General features: G+C 38.0%; 1 protein-coding gene and 1 long non-coding RNA gene across 5 annotated transcripts in view; one reads left to right on the top strand and one right to left on the bottom strand.

Moving 5' to 3' along the window:
* Positions 1–2,657: 2,657 nt before the first annotated feature.
* The window catches only part of klhl17 (kelch-like family member 17), a 49,363-nt gene continuing 37,108 nt past the window's right edge, over positions 2,658–14,912 (bottom strand). For 3 of the 4 annotated variants that reach the window (XM_051661310.1, XM_051661312.1, XM_051661311.1), the window contains exons 7-12: positions 11,891–12,035; positions 11,061–11,228; positions 7,470–7,558; positions 6,694–6,767; positions 6,402–6,583; positions 2,658–4,822 (exon numbers count right to left, since the gene is read on the bottom strand). In XM_051661310.1, coding sequence (XP_051517270.1) covers positions 4,594–4,822; positions 6,402–6,583; positions 6,694–6,767; positions 7,470–7,558; positions 11,061–11,228; positions 11,891–12,035 — 887 coding nt within the window. In that variant the 3' untranslated portion in view covers positions 2,658–4,593. The remainder of the gene's footprint in view (positions 4,823–6,401; positions 6,584–6,693; positions 6,768–7,469; positions 7,559–11,060; positions 11,229–11,890; positions 12,036–14,912) is intronic. The other variant, XR_007893710.1, reaches the window with a different exon arrangement.
* On the top strand, positions 11,127–11,629 carry LOC127419696 (uncharacterized). Its single transcript, XR_007893711.1, has 2 exons — positions 11,127–11,273; positions 11,379–11,629. It is a non-coding gene; the product is annotated as an uncharacterized LOC127419696 (long non-coding RNA).

Below are 14,912 nucleotides of genomic sequence, written 5' to 3' on the forward strand. Positions count from 1 at the left end.
TTAAAAGAAAACTAAATAACAAGCCAAAAAAAATTTTTTAAACCACAGACTGTGACCTATCAATAAAAAAATCATTCTGTAAGATAAAACTGCAAATGTATTTTTAGTTTCAGTTTTTTGGATACAAAGTCACAGAACTGTTTATGTAGACAGAGCCCAGGTGAATAGGTGAATAAGCGAGCTCTGATGTTTCTGTATGGTGACTGGCCGTGTAACCACTGGACAAGAGACTGTGGCTATGTTAGTGTCTCCTCTCTGATGAGTATCTGTGCCTGCAGCTGCCTTTCCAGGCTGTAAACTCATTAAAGGCCCTCACATCAGTGCAGACGTGCATGCTGCAGGCATGTGCAGTGGCATGCGACAAACCCCCTTCGCAGCCTTGCCTAACAACAGACAGCTATGGGGCACAAACACACAGATGTTAAAATAACCTAGGACAATACGACATAGTCATGAAATGTATCTTCCCCTCTAAGCAAATGCTAACGTACGTCCAGCTCCTATCAGATGTACTGCTCAAGTGTGTCTGTACGTGTGCGTAAATGCACAGCACAGGTGTTCGTGCCACGTGGCTGAGGTCACGGAGTGTAACGCGAGAGTGCTCAGCTGTCCACGCGGATCAGTCACAGCAGAACCATCTGGGACAAAATCAAAATGATACTCTAATGGGTTGAGCTTTGGAGCACTACCACTCTTGTCCCAAAATCATCTTGTTTGTTTTTAGTAGCTCATTAAATCATTTGTAATTAGGTGAAGTATTTTTAATATGTACACAATAAAAAAACAAAAATGAAAAAAAAGCATAAACACTGTAATTTTGATTGTCTTTATGGGATAGTAATTCTGTCATCATTTACCTACCCTAATGTCTTCAAAACCTGTATGACTTTCTTCCATTGTACACACACACACAAAAAGGTATTTAGAGACGAATGCTCAAGCTGCTCTTTTCTATGCAGTGAAAGCAAATGGTGACCAAGGCTGTCAAGCAAGATTTTCAGTGAATAATGACTAACTTTCAGTCTGTTTTTCAAACAAAGCCATCTTATGGCTTCAGATGTCCTTTAATATAGTGCATGAGTCATAAATACTACTTTTATGGTGCTTTATTCTTTTTGGAGCTTAACCGCATCTACTTTTATTGTATGGACAATCATCTCCTTATGAGTTCCACAAAAAAAAAATAAATAAATAAGTCATGCAGGTTTAAAGGGGAGTAATGAGCGTGAGTAACTGAATTTTTATTTTTGGGTGAACTATCCCTTTCAAACCCTTCATCATATTAATAATGTGAATAAAACTTTACAATGAGGTTCTATGTGTTAGCATTATCATATACAATGAACAATATATTTTTACAGCATTAACTATGCATGTTCATTGTTTCTTTATGTTAGTTTATATTGCACTGACTAATGTGAACATATAAAATTCTTAATTTTAAAACTTTATTAGTACATGTTTAAATTAACATTAACAAAGATTAATAGGTGCTGAAAAAGTAAAGTGATAGTTCACCCAAAAATGAAACTTATCTCATCATTTAGACACCCTCATGCCATCCCAGATGTGTATGACTTTCTTTCTTCTGCAGAACACAATCAACATTTTTTATAAGAATATATCAGCTCTGTAGGTCCATACAATGCAAGTGAATGGTGACCAAAACTTTGACGCTCCAAAAAGCACATAAATGCAGCATAAAACTAATCCATAAGACTCCAGTGGTTAAATCCATGTGTTCTAAAAGCGATCCAATTGGTTTTGGGCGAGAACAGACCAACAATAAATCTTGACATCTGCAATCTCTTTGGCGATCATTATTTCAAGCTCGATTACACTTCCTATAGTGCCATCTAGCACTCTGCGCATGCGTCACGCTCTAGGAAGTGTAATTGAGCTAAAATCATGATGGTGCCTAGAGACTGCATTGTCAAGGTATATGGTGAAAAAGGGGCCTGGGTAGCTCAGTGAGTACTGACACTGACTACCACCCCTGGAGTCGCAAGTTCGAATCCAGGGTGTGCTGAGTGACTCCAGCCAGGACTCCTAAGCAACCAAATTGGCCCGGTTGCTAGGGAGGGATGAATCACGTGGTCCTCCACGTGGTCGCGATTAGTGGTCCTCACTCTCAATGGGGCGCGTGGTAAGTTGTGTGTGGATCGCGGAGAGTAGCATGAGCCTGCACATGCGGAGTCTCTGTGTTGTCATGCACAACGAGCCATGTGATAAAATGGGCAGATTGACTGTTTCAGAAGCAGAGGCAACTTAGACTTGTCCTCTGCCACCCAGATTGAGGTGAGTAACTGAGCCACCATGAGGACCTACTAAGTAGTGGGAATTGGGCATTCCACATTGGAAGAATTTTTTTTTTTAAATATATATGGTGAAAAAGGAGTTATATTTTGATCTGCTTTCACCCTAAACAAATTGAATCGCATCAGAAGACATGGATTAAACCACTGGAGTCTTATGGATTACCTTTATGCTGCCTTTATGTGCTTTTTGGAGCTTCAAAGTTTTATTCACCATTCACTTGCCTTGTATGGACCTGCAGAGCTGAGATATGGTTCTAAAAATCTTTGTTTTATTTTATGTTTTTTTTTCTTTTATGGATTGACATCAAAGCATATAAAATAAGAAACTTAAAATTCCACCTGAAAACATCTTTATTTCATTTACAGTAGTGTGTTTTGTTATTATACAGCAGTGTATTGCTCCATTTGACGTTAGTGCAAAAATCATTTTGACATTTGTTCTTAAATATAGTAAAACATAACCAGCACAATATAAATAAATGACACATACAACAACAGTACAATCCAAATAATAAAAAAAGAAAGAAAAGAAAGCCACAGTTACATTGACAATTGCACAGAGTTTCAATATATCTGGTTATATACATGGTTCCATTCTGTAGAGTGGATTGTGTGTTATTTACTGTACATACTGTCAACCACTACAGAAAATGTTCTGCAGTCCTCAGACACACAAATACACTCTCTGATTTTCCTGGACATAAACATTACACTGACCTGGAACGAGTGTCTTTAAATCAACAAAGTCCTTCAAAAAAAGGAAAATAAATTATTACTTCTCAGAAGTTTCGAAATTATATAACACTACGCTACATTTCTAAATCTAAGTTAAATGGCAGAAAGGAGGATTGACTTAACGAGCCTTGTCTTGTTTCAGGGTGAGCTGTGCTCTCAATAGCTAAACTCCAAACCGTTCACAAAATCCATTGTTCAGTAATCTGCCCCTCTGAGGTAAGATGCATTAGTAGTTGCTATTACCAATATCACAACACAGTAAACTATCTAGATCCAATTCAACTTTGTAAACCGACAACCCTGATAAGAAAGCAATGCTCATGAAATGCAATATATGGTATAATTTATGAAAAAATAATCCCATACTTCAATGTGATCAACCTGCTTGAGTAATGAATAAGATAAAATCCAGAAACAAACTAAAGACTTAGGCCAAAAAATAGGTAATACTGATAAATGTGACTTAAAACACTGAGAGCTTATAAAAGTTGAGTTACTCACATTGATACAAGGGCTTGATTTTGAAGTCTTAGTATTACTGATTACCCATTAGTTAATCAGAATTAGTTCTGAGCACTGATAACCCTTTTAAAACAATGAGAAATGACAAAGTGCAGCTTTTATGTCACAGCTAGTTTTAGGTATGGCTATTGTCTTTAGTCAAAAGACATTTCTCCTGGTTAGTGTCATATTAGTAGAGCTTGTACTCATATCGGCCTCAAAGGCTTTTAATTCATGACTATATAAAGACAAATGAACTCAACAGATATAACACTGAATACCTGATCCACTCCCTAAAATTACATTTCATACAAATATAACACCAGTGCTTCTCTGGTATGCAAAAATCATGTCCATTAAAACTATATAGTATCTCCCATCTTAAAGACTGAGGTGGTCCTTCAAACATCTCTGAAATAATGTCATATGCTTATATTACATTTGATAAATAAATAGGAAAATACATAAAACATATATTATGATTTGACGTAGTGTAGAGTCCAGCCACCCTTTTGTGAGATTTTCTGCTTCTGTATGTCCATGCGCGTCTGTGGTGAGACAGGGCAGCATTGCTCATTATTGCCACCTAGTGTGGCATAGCAGCACTACAACATTATTGTCTGCAAAAACAAAATTTCTGTAAACATGCTTGGCAAGAGCTACATTCCTACAGATGTTCATTATTTTTTAAATTTAATTTATTTATTATTTTAATATCTTAATATCTCCAAAAAGAATCATAAATCATATACATTTAAATACACATCATACACAAAGTGACCGCAAAATGGCAGAGCAGCATGAGTTTTCAGTTTCAAGCACTGGGGTTTACAAGGTGAGAGCTGTGGATGCCTGGAGTGTGTGAGTGTGTGTTTTCGTTTCAGCCTTTATTTACCCTCGTGATCTGTGGAACGCTGTAGTAATCCTCCAGGCAGAGGGAAGGCGCTGTGGCCTATGTGGCACTCGTTCACACTGAGCAGTTGCGCCTCTTGGCCACGCAGGGCGGGCCGCTGGAGCTAAGGCGGGTCTTTACCCTTTGTCAAAGACTGGTGGAGGAGACGGAAAGAGTGGGGGAGGACGGAGGAGGAAAGTTGAGGAGCTCCAGAACAGCAACTCCTACACTGCTACGGCGTGTGAACATACACGACGCCGCCACCCATTTGTTGCTCCGAGGGTTGTACTTTTCTATGGAGTTGAGACTAGAGCTGCCATCATTGCCTCCAACTGCATAGAGCCAGCCGTCCATGGCGACCAGGTCATGAGTGCTCCTGGAAATCAACAGAATAAGGGCCTGTTTACACCTGGTATCCATTCAGATTCTCTTTGGGTGATCTGATCACAATTAGTCAGGTGAGACACTTTGCCATTAGGGATCCACCAATGTATCAGCCGCCGATATTTATAGGCCAATTATTGACAAAATTAAAACCCATCGGCATTTCGGTTATAAGCATGAAAAAGCCAGCATAAAAACAAAAACAAAAAGAAACTATGGTTTATTTATAATTATCAACACACTTTGTAAAAACTCTGAATTCAAAAGCACAATCCAGAAAAAATGTTGAAGGATTGGTACTCCTAAAAACATTCTTTCTTGTTCTTACATTAATGAGGACAACCCGCCATTACAGATGTGACAGTTGTGAAAGCTGCACTCACCTACAGTACATGATAAGGGGATACAATCTAAAATGCTTTGACTCACTTTGACTTCTGAGACATTGGTATGATATCCATTAAGGCTCCACAACTGATTGAGATAAGATTAAAATCGCAATATGGTCTTGCACGATTATTAAACCTTAAAAGGCTGCACTTTAAAATATAGTATGCATTTCAGTGCTTCAGTCAGCACTGTGTACGCAAGCGGCGCCCTCTAGCGATCTGGACGGCAATATCCATAATTCAGTTCACCACGATAAAAGGGTTAGGTAAAAGGGCTTTTTGTTCCTTCGGTTAAAATGTTTTATTTTTTTATGATGTGGTTGACATTTCCATGGAATTGCCCAACATATGCATAATATGATTTTTTAATATTCTATCATACACAGTACATACAGTACATGTAAAATGTGAGTTCTGTTGTTTTAAACTGCAAAAGCAAAGGTGCAAAAATGTTCTAGAAATTACAAAATCATCATGCCATGATATTTATCTATTTTTTAAATCTTTTAACCTCTATTTATATTTAATTGTGGATGGCTCTCTATACAATTTTGGCCTGTCATGTATTCAATAGATCCAATCCATGTTCAATGGGAATTATTTATTCTTAAAACATCAAAAAAGCTTTTGTACCTCTTTGTACATTTTTAAAGCATAATTCCTGAGCAAAACAGTGATCTGATGACAAACTAAGGTAAGTAGCAAAATACTGGTATCGGCATATAGTGTTTTGTTAAAATCACTATTGCCCAAAAAACGTTATATCCCCAATTGCCATTTACCCCCAAAAGAGATAACAATGTGGCTCTATGGCTCAGTCAAAACATTGCTTTGTTTGTTTGAGCATCCTGAGCAGCCAGACCAAACTGGCTCAACCAATGGCGTGAGTTTAGGTGGGACTATCTAGTTATCTAATCAATGGAAGACAATTTTCATTGTCACTAGTGGTGCAAAAACACTGCAAAATTTATCGACTCATCGTTTTGGCAAGTGATACCTGATGAAAGTCTTTGACCGTTATTAAATAATAATTTAGAAGCTATAGGTCAGTACTTTTTCTATTTTTTCCATTGTATTGACTGTGTCCTATACATGTCTGCGACCAACAGGTGTGCGTGAGGTGTTTATTCCAAGCATATTGACTCAAAATTTCTCAACAGCCTTTGAAGGCCACTATCATACCTGCGGATGTTCATTGGGGCCACTCCCTCCCAGGTGTTGGTTTTTGGATTATATCTTTCCACTGAATTTAGGCAGCTGGTTCCATCATTGCCCCCAGCAACATAAAGCATGCCCTCCAGTACTGCCACCCCTGCACTGCTTCTCCTGCTAAGCATGTTGGCAATGGCAGTCCAGGTATTACTCTGAAAACAAGGGAGATGAAGAAATATTGTATTTAGTCATTTATTAATCCATGGAGATAAAACTAAAAACACAAACATGCCATGGGTTGCTTTCAACATGTGTCACCTACCTGCGGTTCATACTTTTCTACTGTGGCTAAGTGCGAGGAGCTGTCGTACCCACCAACCGCATACAGACTGCCATCTGATAGAACAAACACATGAGTGAAAAAAATAAGAAATTATATTTGCTCTTTAAAAAGCCTAATTTTCTGACTATTTTTTTATTTTTTTTTGCATTCTGACATCATTTTATTGAAAATTAAGCACATGGTAAAATCAAAATACTAAAAAAAATGGTAGTATTTACTGTACTAGAAAAAAAAGAGAGTATAACATATAGGCTCATTTATTTATCTTACCAACGTTTCAGTAATTAGCCTTTTTCAAGTTGGTAAGATAAATAAATTAGCCTATATTCTGAGTTGTGCTGTTATACCCTCTTTTTTTCTCAAATACTTTTTCCCTAACTTGCACCTCTGAATCTAAGGTGTGCATTTACTTAATTGTCACTTCCAAAGTATTAACTGTACTGCCTATAATTTAATTACAGAATTATTTTTTATTTTTTTTAACTGATTGCATTAAAGTGTGGTCTGGATGCATTACAGTAATAAGTATTTGGAGGGGAAATGTGCTTAATTGTCAGTTCCTTATTTAAAATGTATAATATATTTATTTCTCTTTTTCTGGGAATAAAACATAACTGGGCATGTTTTCGAGATATTCACCCTGCAAGTGCTTGAAGTTGGTTGCTTGTGCTCAGGACAACTCCTTGCAATTATTACATATTAACCTTTTATAATGAATAAGACAATTTACTGTATATTTTTGAGGCATAACTAACCTAAATTAGCCACTCTGACATATCTCCTCCTGGTGCTCATGGCAGCGATGGAGGTCCAGGTACTGGTCAGAGGGTCATACCTCTCCGCACTGGAGAAAGAAAAATAAAGACAAAAATCATAGAGACAGAGATCAGCTTATATGACAACTAGATAATGTACACTTACAAAAACTAAACAACATCCCTGTAAAAGACATTTTTAGTGATTTATTGCTTTGTTGGTTTACAGTTTATTGCTTTGTTGGTTTACAGCTGTGCTGGATCACTGACAGGTGGCAGACTAAGACACTCCTGCTTTCAAATCACAAAAAAACCTGATTATTATCAATCAGCTAGTCGTCACTTGCTTCCTAAAACAACTTACAGTATGATGTGGATTCTGGTGATAGTTCCAGATAATGATGTCTATTCACTCTGCTTTGGAAAAATATGTATTGTGAAAAGTGATTTACAAATAAACTGAAATGAATGGAATCTAATCTATTCCACTGGATAATTTCACATACATTGCCAGGGATTTACTTTAGAGTGATTTTCGGTTAACATTTAATGCTGTATTATTATTTGTAAGTAAAATTACTTTCAGTGGGATTATGGTTATTTCTGCTTGATGATTTCACATTGTTGGTACACTGGCCTGTTTTAAGGTAATGAAAGAGGCTTCACGAATTATTCATCAAAAAATACAGACATATCAATAGACTGCTGTCTGTTTAAAAAGATAGAAAGGCTTTTTTATGGCTGGGTAATCGTTTCATATGTACAGACTCTGTTACCATTCACTTTCATTATATGGAAAGTTCACAGTATTTGGTGTAACATCTCATTTTGTGTTCCATGAAGAAGAAAGCTACTAGTGGTGCACCGATCAGGAAATTTGAGGCCGATACCAATCTCCGATTTTTTAACACTAAGATTGGCCGATACAGATTTCTTCTTAAAGTGCCCTTTGCCACACTTTTGCAAGTTATATGCTGCAGATATATGTTTATGCCCCACACAGTAAAATGATGGTAACACTTTACAAAAAGGTTCCAGTTGTTAACATTATTTAACAACATTACTGTAGTTAACATGAACTAATGAACATATACTAATACATTTTTTAATGCACATTAATGCACTATGAACTCACAATGAACAATTGTATTTTTATTAACTAACATTATGATTAATAAATGCTGTAAAAATATATTGTTCATTGTTTGTTCATGATACCTAATGCTTTAACTAATGTTAAAGCAATTAAACCTTTTTATTAAGTGCTACCAAAATTACATTAATTGTGAATTGCTAACATTTATTTGTATTGAAAACTGTTATTAATAGTTATTTTGTTAATATCAAAAGGTCATTGTGACATACTGGCAACCAAAAACCATGAGAGCATCACACACAGCAGAGATACTTTCAAAAATAAGAAAAATATATTAATTACAAGCTCTAAAACAGCTCCATTGAGAAATCATTCATATCTATGATTGTTTACTGTCTTTGGCTTCTTGCTGTAACACAAATCACTAATTATTAAGCAGTGCGTGAAGATGCGGTGCCGTTATTGAAGGTTAAACAGTTACATCTGTTATTAGTATTATTGTGACCAACATTAATCTGATTTAAATTGGGATCCTCACTGAATTGCATTGAGATGAGTGACTGATGATGAGATATTGAGATCACCTGGAGAGCGTGCATGTTTGATTGACACCGCGAGTGAGCATATTGAAGGGAGTGAAGCTAAAAGCGCTCATGATTGCTCAAACAGTCTCTATCGCTCAACATAACGTCTGATTGTCACGACTTGCGTTACATCACGTGTACTCGTATTTGCATGCATGCGTACATATGTGTATTTGCATGTTTATTTGTTATTTAATTTTTTTTTATACCCGTTAGCAGCCTCTTTATCCTCTTCCTGCGCACTGTGCAATGAGTCAGAATAACTACCGTAATGACTCTAGAAAATGGGCAACTCTTAATATTAAAAAAAATGGCATATTCATGTGAATTACATATTCATGTGAATTACATAATGTCTGAAAGTATATATATTTGTTAATGTTTAGAATTGCCAACAACCTCCAAGGGCCACTCTGTCATGCTTCAAGGCACTGACGTGCACAGAATGGGGGCAGCAGGGGCGCAAGCCCGATCTGCTACAGCACATCATGGGCGGATTCCAATAGCAAGTGATCCTCCCTATGCCCTATACTCACTCTGAACTGCAGAGCCCTTGAAGTGGGTACTCTAAAGGAAACATGGCATTACTATTTGAATGTACCCTTCGCTAACAGTCTTGTGGAAGGGCCCTCTGAGAAAAGATTCATTTTCTCACTTTTGTTCTGAATGAGCTTTCAAGTGGCATCCCCTCCTGCAGGAGTGCCCTTCAAGGAAGCAAAAAATGCAGTTTTGAATTCGCCTGGAACATCGAAATGCTGTTACCTCAGACGAGTAACAGGTCAGATAAAAAGTCCACTCCATGTATTGTGTTGTAAGTTCATCAAAAAAATAATACTTGATTGCTACCACATTTCCGACATCGCGTACCTCTAGTGTCGACAGATTTATTAATTATAATGGGAGCGGTCGCATCACTTTCAGTGATATAAATTACATTTGTCTTTTATAGAATATTGACATAAACTGAAGGAGCTGTCAGGTTCAGCCAAAGCCAGTTTGGTTTTGTTGAAAATAATAAGCCATTAGACTAATCACTTTCAGAAAAATACCATTAGGCTACCGCAGTACCGCCGCTCCCTATACGCGTATTACACAGTCTGCGTAGGGCATCAACTCCCTAGGGTGGCACCATCATACACTAGGGGGGCCACCAGAAACTACACTGGCTGCCATTACTCGCATGTTATATGTTACTCAAGGACCCTGTAGCATTCGCGGAACACAGTCGTTCGCCTCGCGCTTGCACATTCTCATCATGCACCACATTACCAGGGTATGCCATGGTACTGAATGATTGATCATGTTCATATTTCATGATACTGTCATGGTACTCCAAGGTACTTTAAAAAATACCATGGTTTTACTATGACATGTCATAAGCATGGGGTTATCACAGACCATGTCTGAAAAGAAAGAAATAAACAAGTGTATTACCATGGTGCTTTTTGTGAGAAATATAACAGAAAAGGTTATTATTTGTGATAAAGGAAAAATGGGGAAAAAAAATGATGTACAGTATATACTGTATATACAAGAAAATGGTTAAATACTCAAAAAGCAAAGAAATTAGTTAAGTATTTATAATTACTACTCATTCAAAAAGAAAAAAAATCAGTGCCCTTTTTTATTCTTCCGCCCCTGTCCCTGCTAAGGTTTGTGCACACCACTGCTTCAAGGCTGAGCAAGCACTCATTCATCAGAGGAACAGTGTATGTGTGCTTCCCTGCGTGTTGCAAAAAAGACTGGCCCTGATTCTAGGCACGATCAGCCGATCACGGATTTAAGACGAATATTGGCCGATTTCGATCGGTGCACCCCTAAAAGCTATATGTGTTTGAAATGACATGAGGGTGAGTAAACCACAACAGAATTTTAATTTTTGGGTAAAATATCCCTTTAAGAATCATTCACCTGTTGAGACAGGAAGCACCATCATATCCTCCTGCAGCATATAGCAGCCCATGCAGTACCGCCACACCTAAACAGCTCCTCCTCGTTCCCATGGAGACCTCAGGCTGCCACGCATTGGTTACTGGATCATACGACTCTACAGTGGCCAAATCAGAGGTGCCATCATACCTGATTTGTGAAAAGGAGTGTGAAACTAATGATCTTCCAGCACAAGTAATGACAAGTCATGTTTGAACAGTCATTATTCACAGAAATTAAATTATTTATCAACACCTGACACATTTCCTAACTAGTCTTGGTAACTCTTGAATATCTCAGCAGTGGAGTACCTGTGGGATACAGGCTTGTGATCGATGACGAGTTCATAACTACAGTATATCCCAACAGACTGCAGTATGAAGCCTGAAAATGACTTACTAATAAACAGGCCTACATGGAATCTGTACCCACAGAACTCCAGAGAAAGCACAGAAGATTTTAGCAGAATTTGAACACCTGTTATTCAAAGAGTTTTACACATTCCCACCTCTACGGTGTTTGTTTACCAATAAACTACCAATAAAAATGTAGCACTCTGAGCTCTGTTTAATTGTACTCTTAGCATGTTCAAACCAATTCCACAGATTTCTGATGATTTCCCTAAAAATTAGCAGAGAAAATGCAAACGTTAATAGGCTAGTTGGAAAATGGGTTTGGAAAACGAACTGAGAAACCCAGACTCATTCCTCAAAACTCTGCACTCTTCCACCTTAATTTGGCACTATATTACAAAAAAAGCAATTGTATTTTCTGATACAGCTTTGACCAATGGCGCTTTACAGGTTGCATACCCGCCCACAGCGTAGAGCTTATTTCCAATAGCAGACACACCGACTCGTGCCCGCCGTGTTGACATGGAAGCCACCATGTGCCAGCGGTCTGTCCTGGTGTCATAGGCCTCGCAGTCTCCATGAATAGCAAAAAGACTGCCTCCACCTGAGAAATGCACAGAAACACAGTTTAAAGCAGGGATGGCAACTGGCGGCCCGCACTGTCGTTGAATACGGCCCATCGGACAAGACTGAGGATCAATTGTTAACTGGAAAGGGATTATGTAAAGATTGCATTCAGGCTATAATGTTATTAGAACTATCCACCAGAGAGGTCGCTTGTTCTTAGCAGACCTGCTAAGTCTAGCTAAGTGCGTACTAACATTTATGTACCCAGGGTAAACCCATGCCTTTTGTGTGCCTGGACACAAAATCTGTCATTAAAGATTTCAATTTGATTCGCCATTACAACACTGATCAACTGATCAAAGAGACGTAGAGTATGAGAGATACGTACACCAGTGCTGCCAGAGCTGCTCTCCTCACAGATGTAATGGTAAAATATATCAGCATCAAAACTTTTTACAAAATCTGTGACAGCACACGGATCACCAAAGACATCTTACTCTGTTTCGCTTGTACTTGAGTAAAACGAAAAAGTCGTTATCAGAGGGAGAAACTTTAAAGTTTTGCTATTTCACTATTGAGATTCCTGTCTGATTACTGAAAAGTCTTGCGAATAGTGAGAATGTTTCTCTGACACACAGGACTGTTCGCTCCTTGCTTGTTGCGGGGCTGGTGTGGTGCTGAAATGTTTTGTATTAATGCACTGAAATGTTATGTTCTTGTATCCAATATTGGTATTGATGATAATATCTGGATTTTGGCGATAATATTTAGATTAATACGCATAAGCTGTTTTATGAGGTGGGGTTGAAAATGTTGAAAATACGATTCTTGTCTGTTTTCATTTGTGTGTTGCAAATGTACAGACAATGCAAATGAGATTAATGTTCTTGAAAATTTCAGTTTGAAATCTGTTACTTGTCAATTGAACATGAATTGGTACATTTGAACTGCATGCTTTAGTAAATATGCAAGTTATACAAAAATAATTATGTTTTTATAAATATTTTAAATAAAAAACATAATATAGTTAACAAAATCTTTAAAAGCACATTGCATTAGTCGTGCATAGATTACCCACAATGAGGAAATTGAGTAAGGGAGTGAATATTGTGAGTGCATATTTGTAATCCGGCCCCTTGGTAGAAAGGAGAAAAAATGCTGGCCCTCGCCACCTTCAAAGTCGCCCATCCCTGGTTTAAAGCAACTGGCATGAACAAACTGTTCCGATGACCAAAGTTCCCTTTAATATTTGTTCTTGCTGAGGAAAACCTAATTATATAAACCTGATATATACTGAATTTAAATTTAAAATATACATTAAATACATTAAATAATTTACAGTTGAAGTCAGAAGTTTACATACACCTTAACCATACACAGTTTTTCACAATTCCTGACATTTAATCATAGAAAACATTCCCTGTCTTAGGTCAGTTAGGATCACTACTTTATTTTAAAAATGTGAAATGTCAGAATAGTAGAGAGAATTATTTATTTCAGCTTTTATTCTTTCATCACATTCCCAGTGGGTAATAAGTTTACATACACTTTGTTAGTATTTGGTAGCATTGCCTTTAAATTGTTTAACTTGGGTCAAAATTTAGGGTAGCCTTCCACAAGCTTCTCACAATAACTTGCTGGAATTTTGGCCCATTCCTCCAGACAGAACTGGTGTAATTGAGTCAGGTTTGTAGGCCTCCTTGCTCGCACATGCTTTTTCAGTTCTGCCCACAAATTTTCTGTCGGACTGAGGTCAGGGCTTTGTGATCGCCACTCCAAAACCTTGACTTTGTTGTCCTTAAGCCATTTTGCTTGGGGTCATTGTCCATTTGGAAGACCAATTTGCGACCGAGCTTTAAGGCTGATGTCTTGAGATGTTTCTTCAATATATCCACATCATTTTCCTTCCTCATGATGCCATCTATTTTGTGAAGTGCACCAGTCCCTCTTGCAGCAAAGCACCTCTACAACATGATGCAGCCATCCCCATGCTTCAGGATTGCAAGCCTTTTTCCTCGAAACATAATGATGGTCATTATGGCCAAACAGTTACATTTTTGTTTCATTAGACCAGAGGACATTTCTCCAAAAAGTAAGATCTTTGTCTCCATGTGCACTTGCAAACTGTAGTCTGGCTTTTTTATGCTGGTTTTGGAGAAGTGGCTTCTTCCTTGCTGAGCAGACTTCCAGGTTATAAAGGACTCGTTTTACTTTAGTTAAGATACTTGTCTACCTGTTTCCTCCAACATCTTCACAAGGTCCTTTGCTGTTGTTCTGGGATTGATTTGCACTTTTCGCACCAAACTACATTCATCTCTAATAGACAGAATGCGTCTCCCTCCTGTGCAGTATGATTGGTCCCATGGTGTTTTTAAACTCAGCAAAAAAAGAAACGTCCTCTCACTTTCAACTGCTTTTATTTTCAGCCAACTTAACATGTGTAAATACTTGTATGAACATAAAAAGATTCAACAACTAAGACACAAACTGAACAAGCTTCACAGACATGTGACTAACAGAAATGGAATAATGTGCCACTGAACAAAGTAATAGTCAGTATCTGGTGTGGCCACCAGCTGCATTAAGTACTGCAGTGCATCTCCTCCTCATGGACTGCACCAGATTTGGCAGTTCTTGCTGTGAGACGTTACTCCTCTCTTCCACCAAGGCACTTGCAAGTTCCTGGACATTTCTGGGGGGAATGGCCCTAGCCCTCACCCTCCTATCGAACAGGTCCCAGACGTGCACAATGGGACTGAAATCCGGGCTCTTCACTGGCCATGGCAGAACACTGGCATTCCTGTCTTGAAGGAAATCACGTACAGAATGAGCAGTATGGCTGGTGGCATTGTCATGCTGGATGGTCATGTCAGGATGAGCCTGCAGGAAGGGTACCACATGAGGGAGGAGGATA

The sequence above is a fragment of the Myxocyprinus asiaticus genome, chromosome 29 (genome assembly GCF_019703515.2).
Source record: "Myxocyprinus asiaticus isolate MX2 ecotype Aquarium Trade chromosome 29, UBuf_Myxa_2, whole genome shotgun sequence".
In the NCBI taxonomy this organism is placed as follows: Eukaryota; Metazoa; Chordata; class Actinopteri; order Cypriniformes; family Catostomidae; genus Myxocyprinus; species Myxocyprinus asiaticus.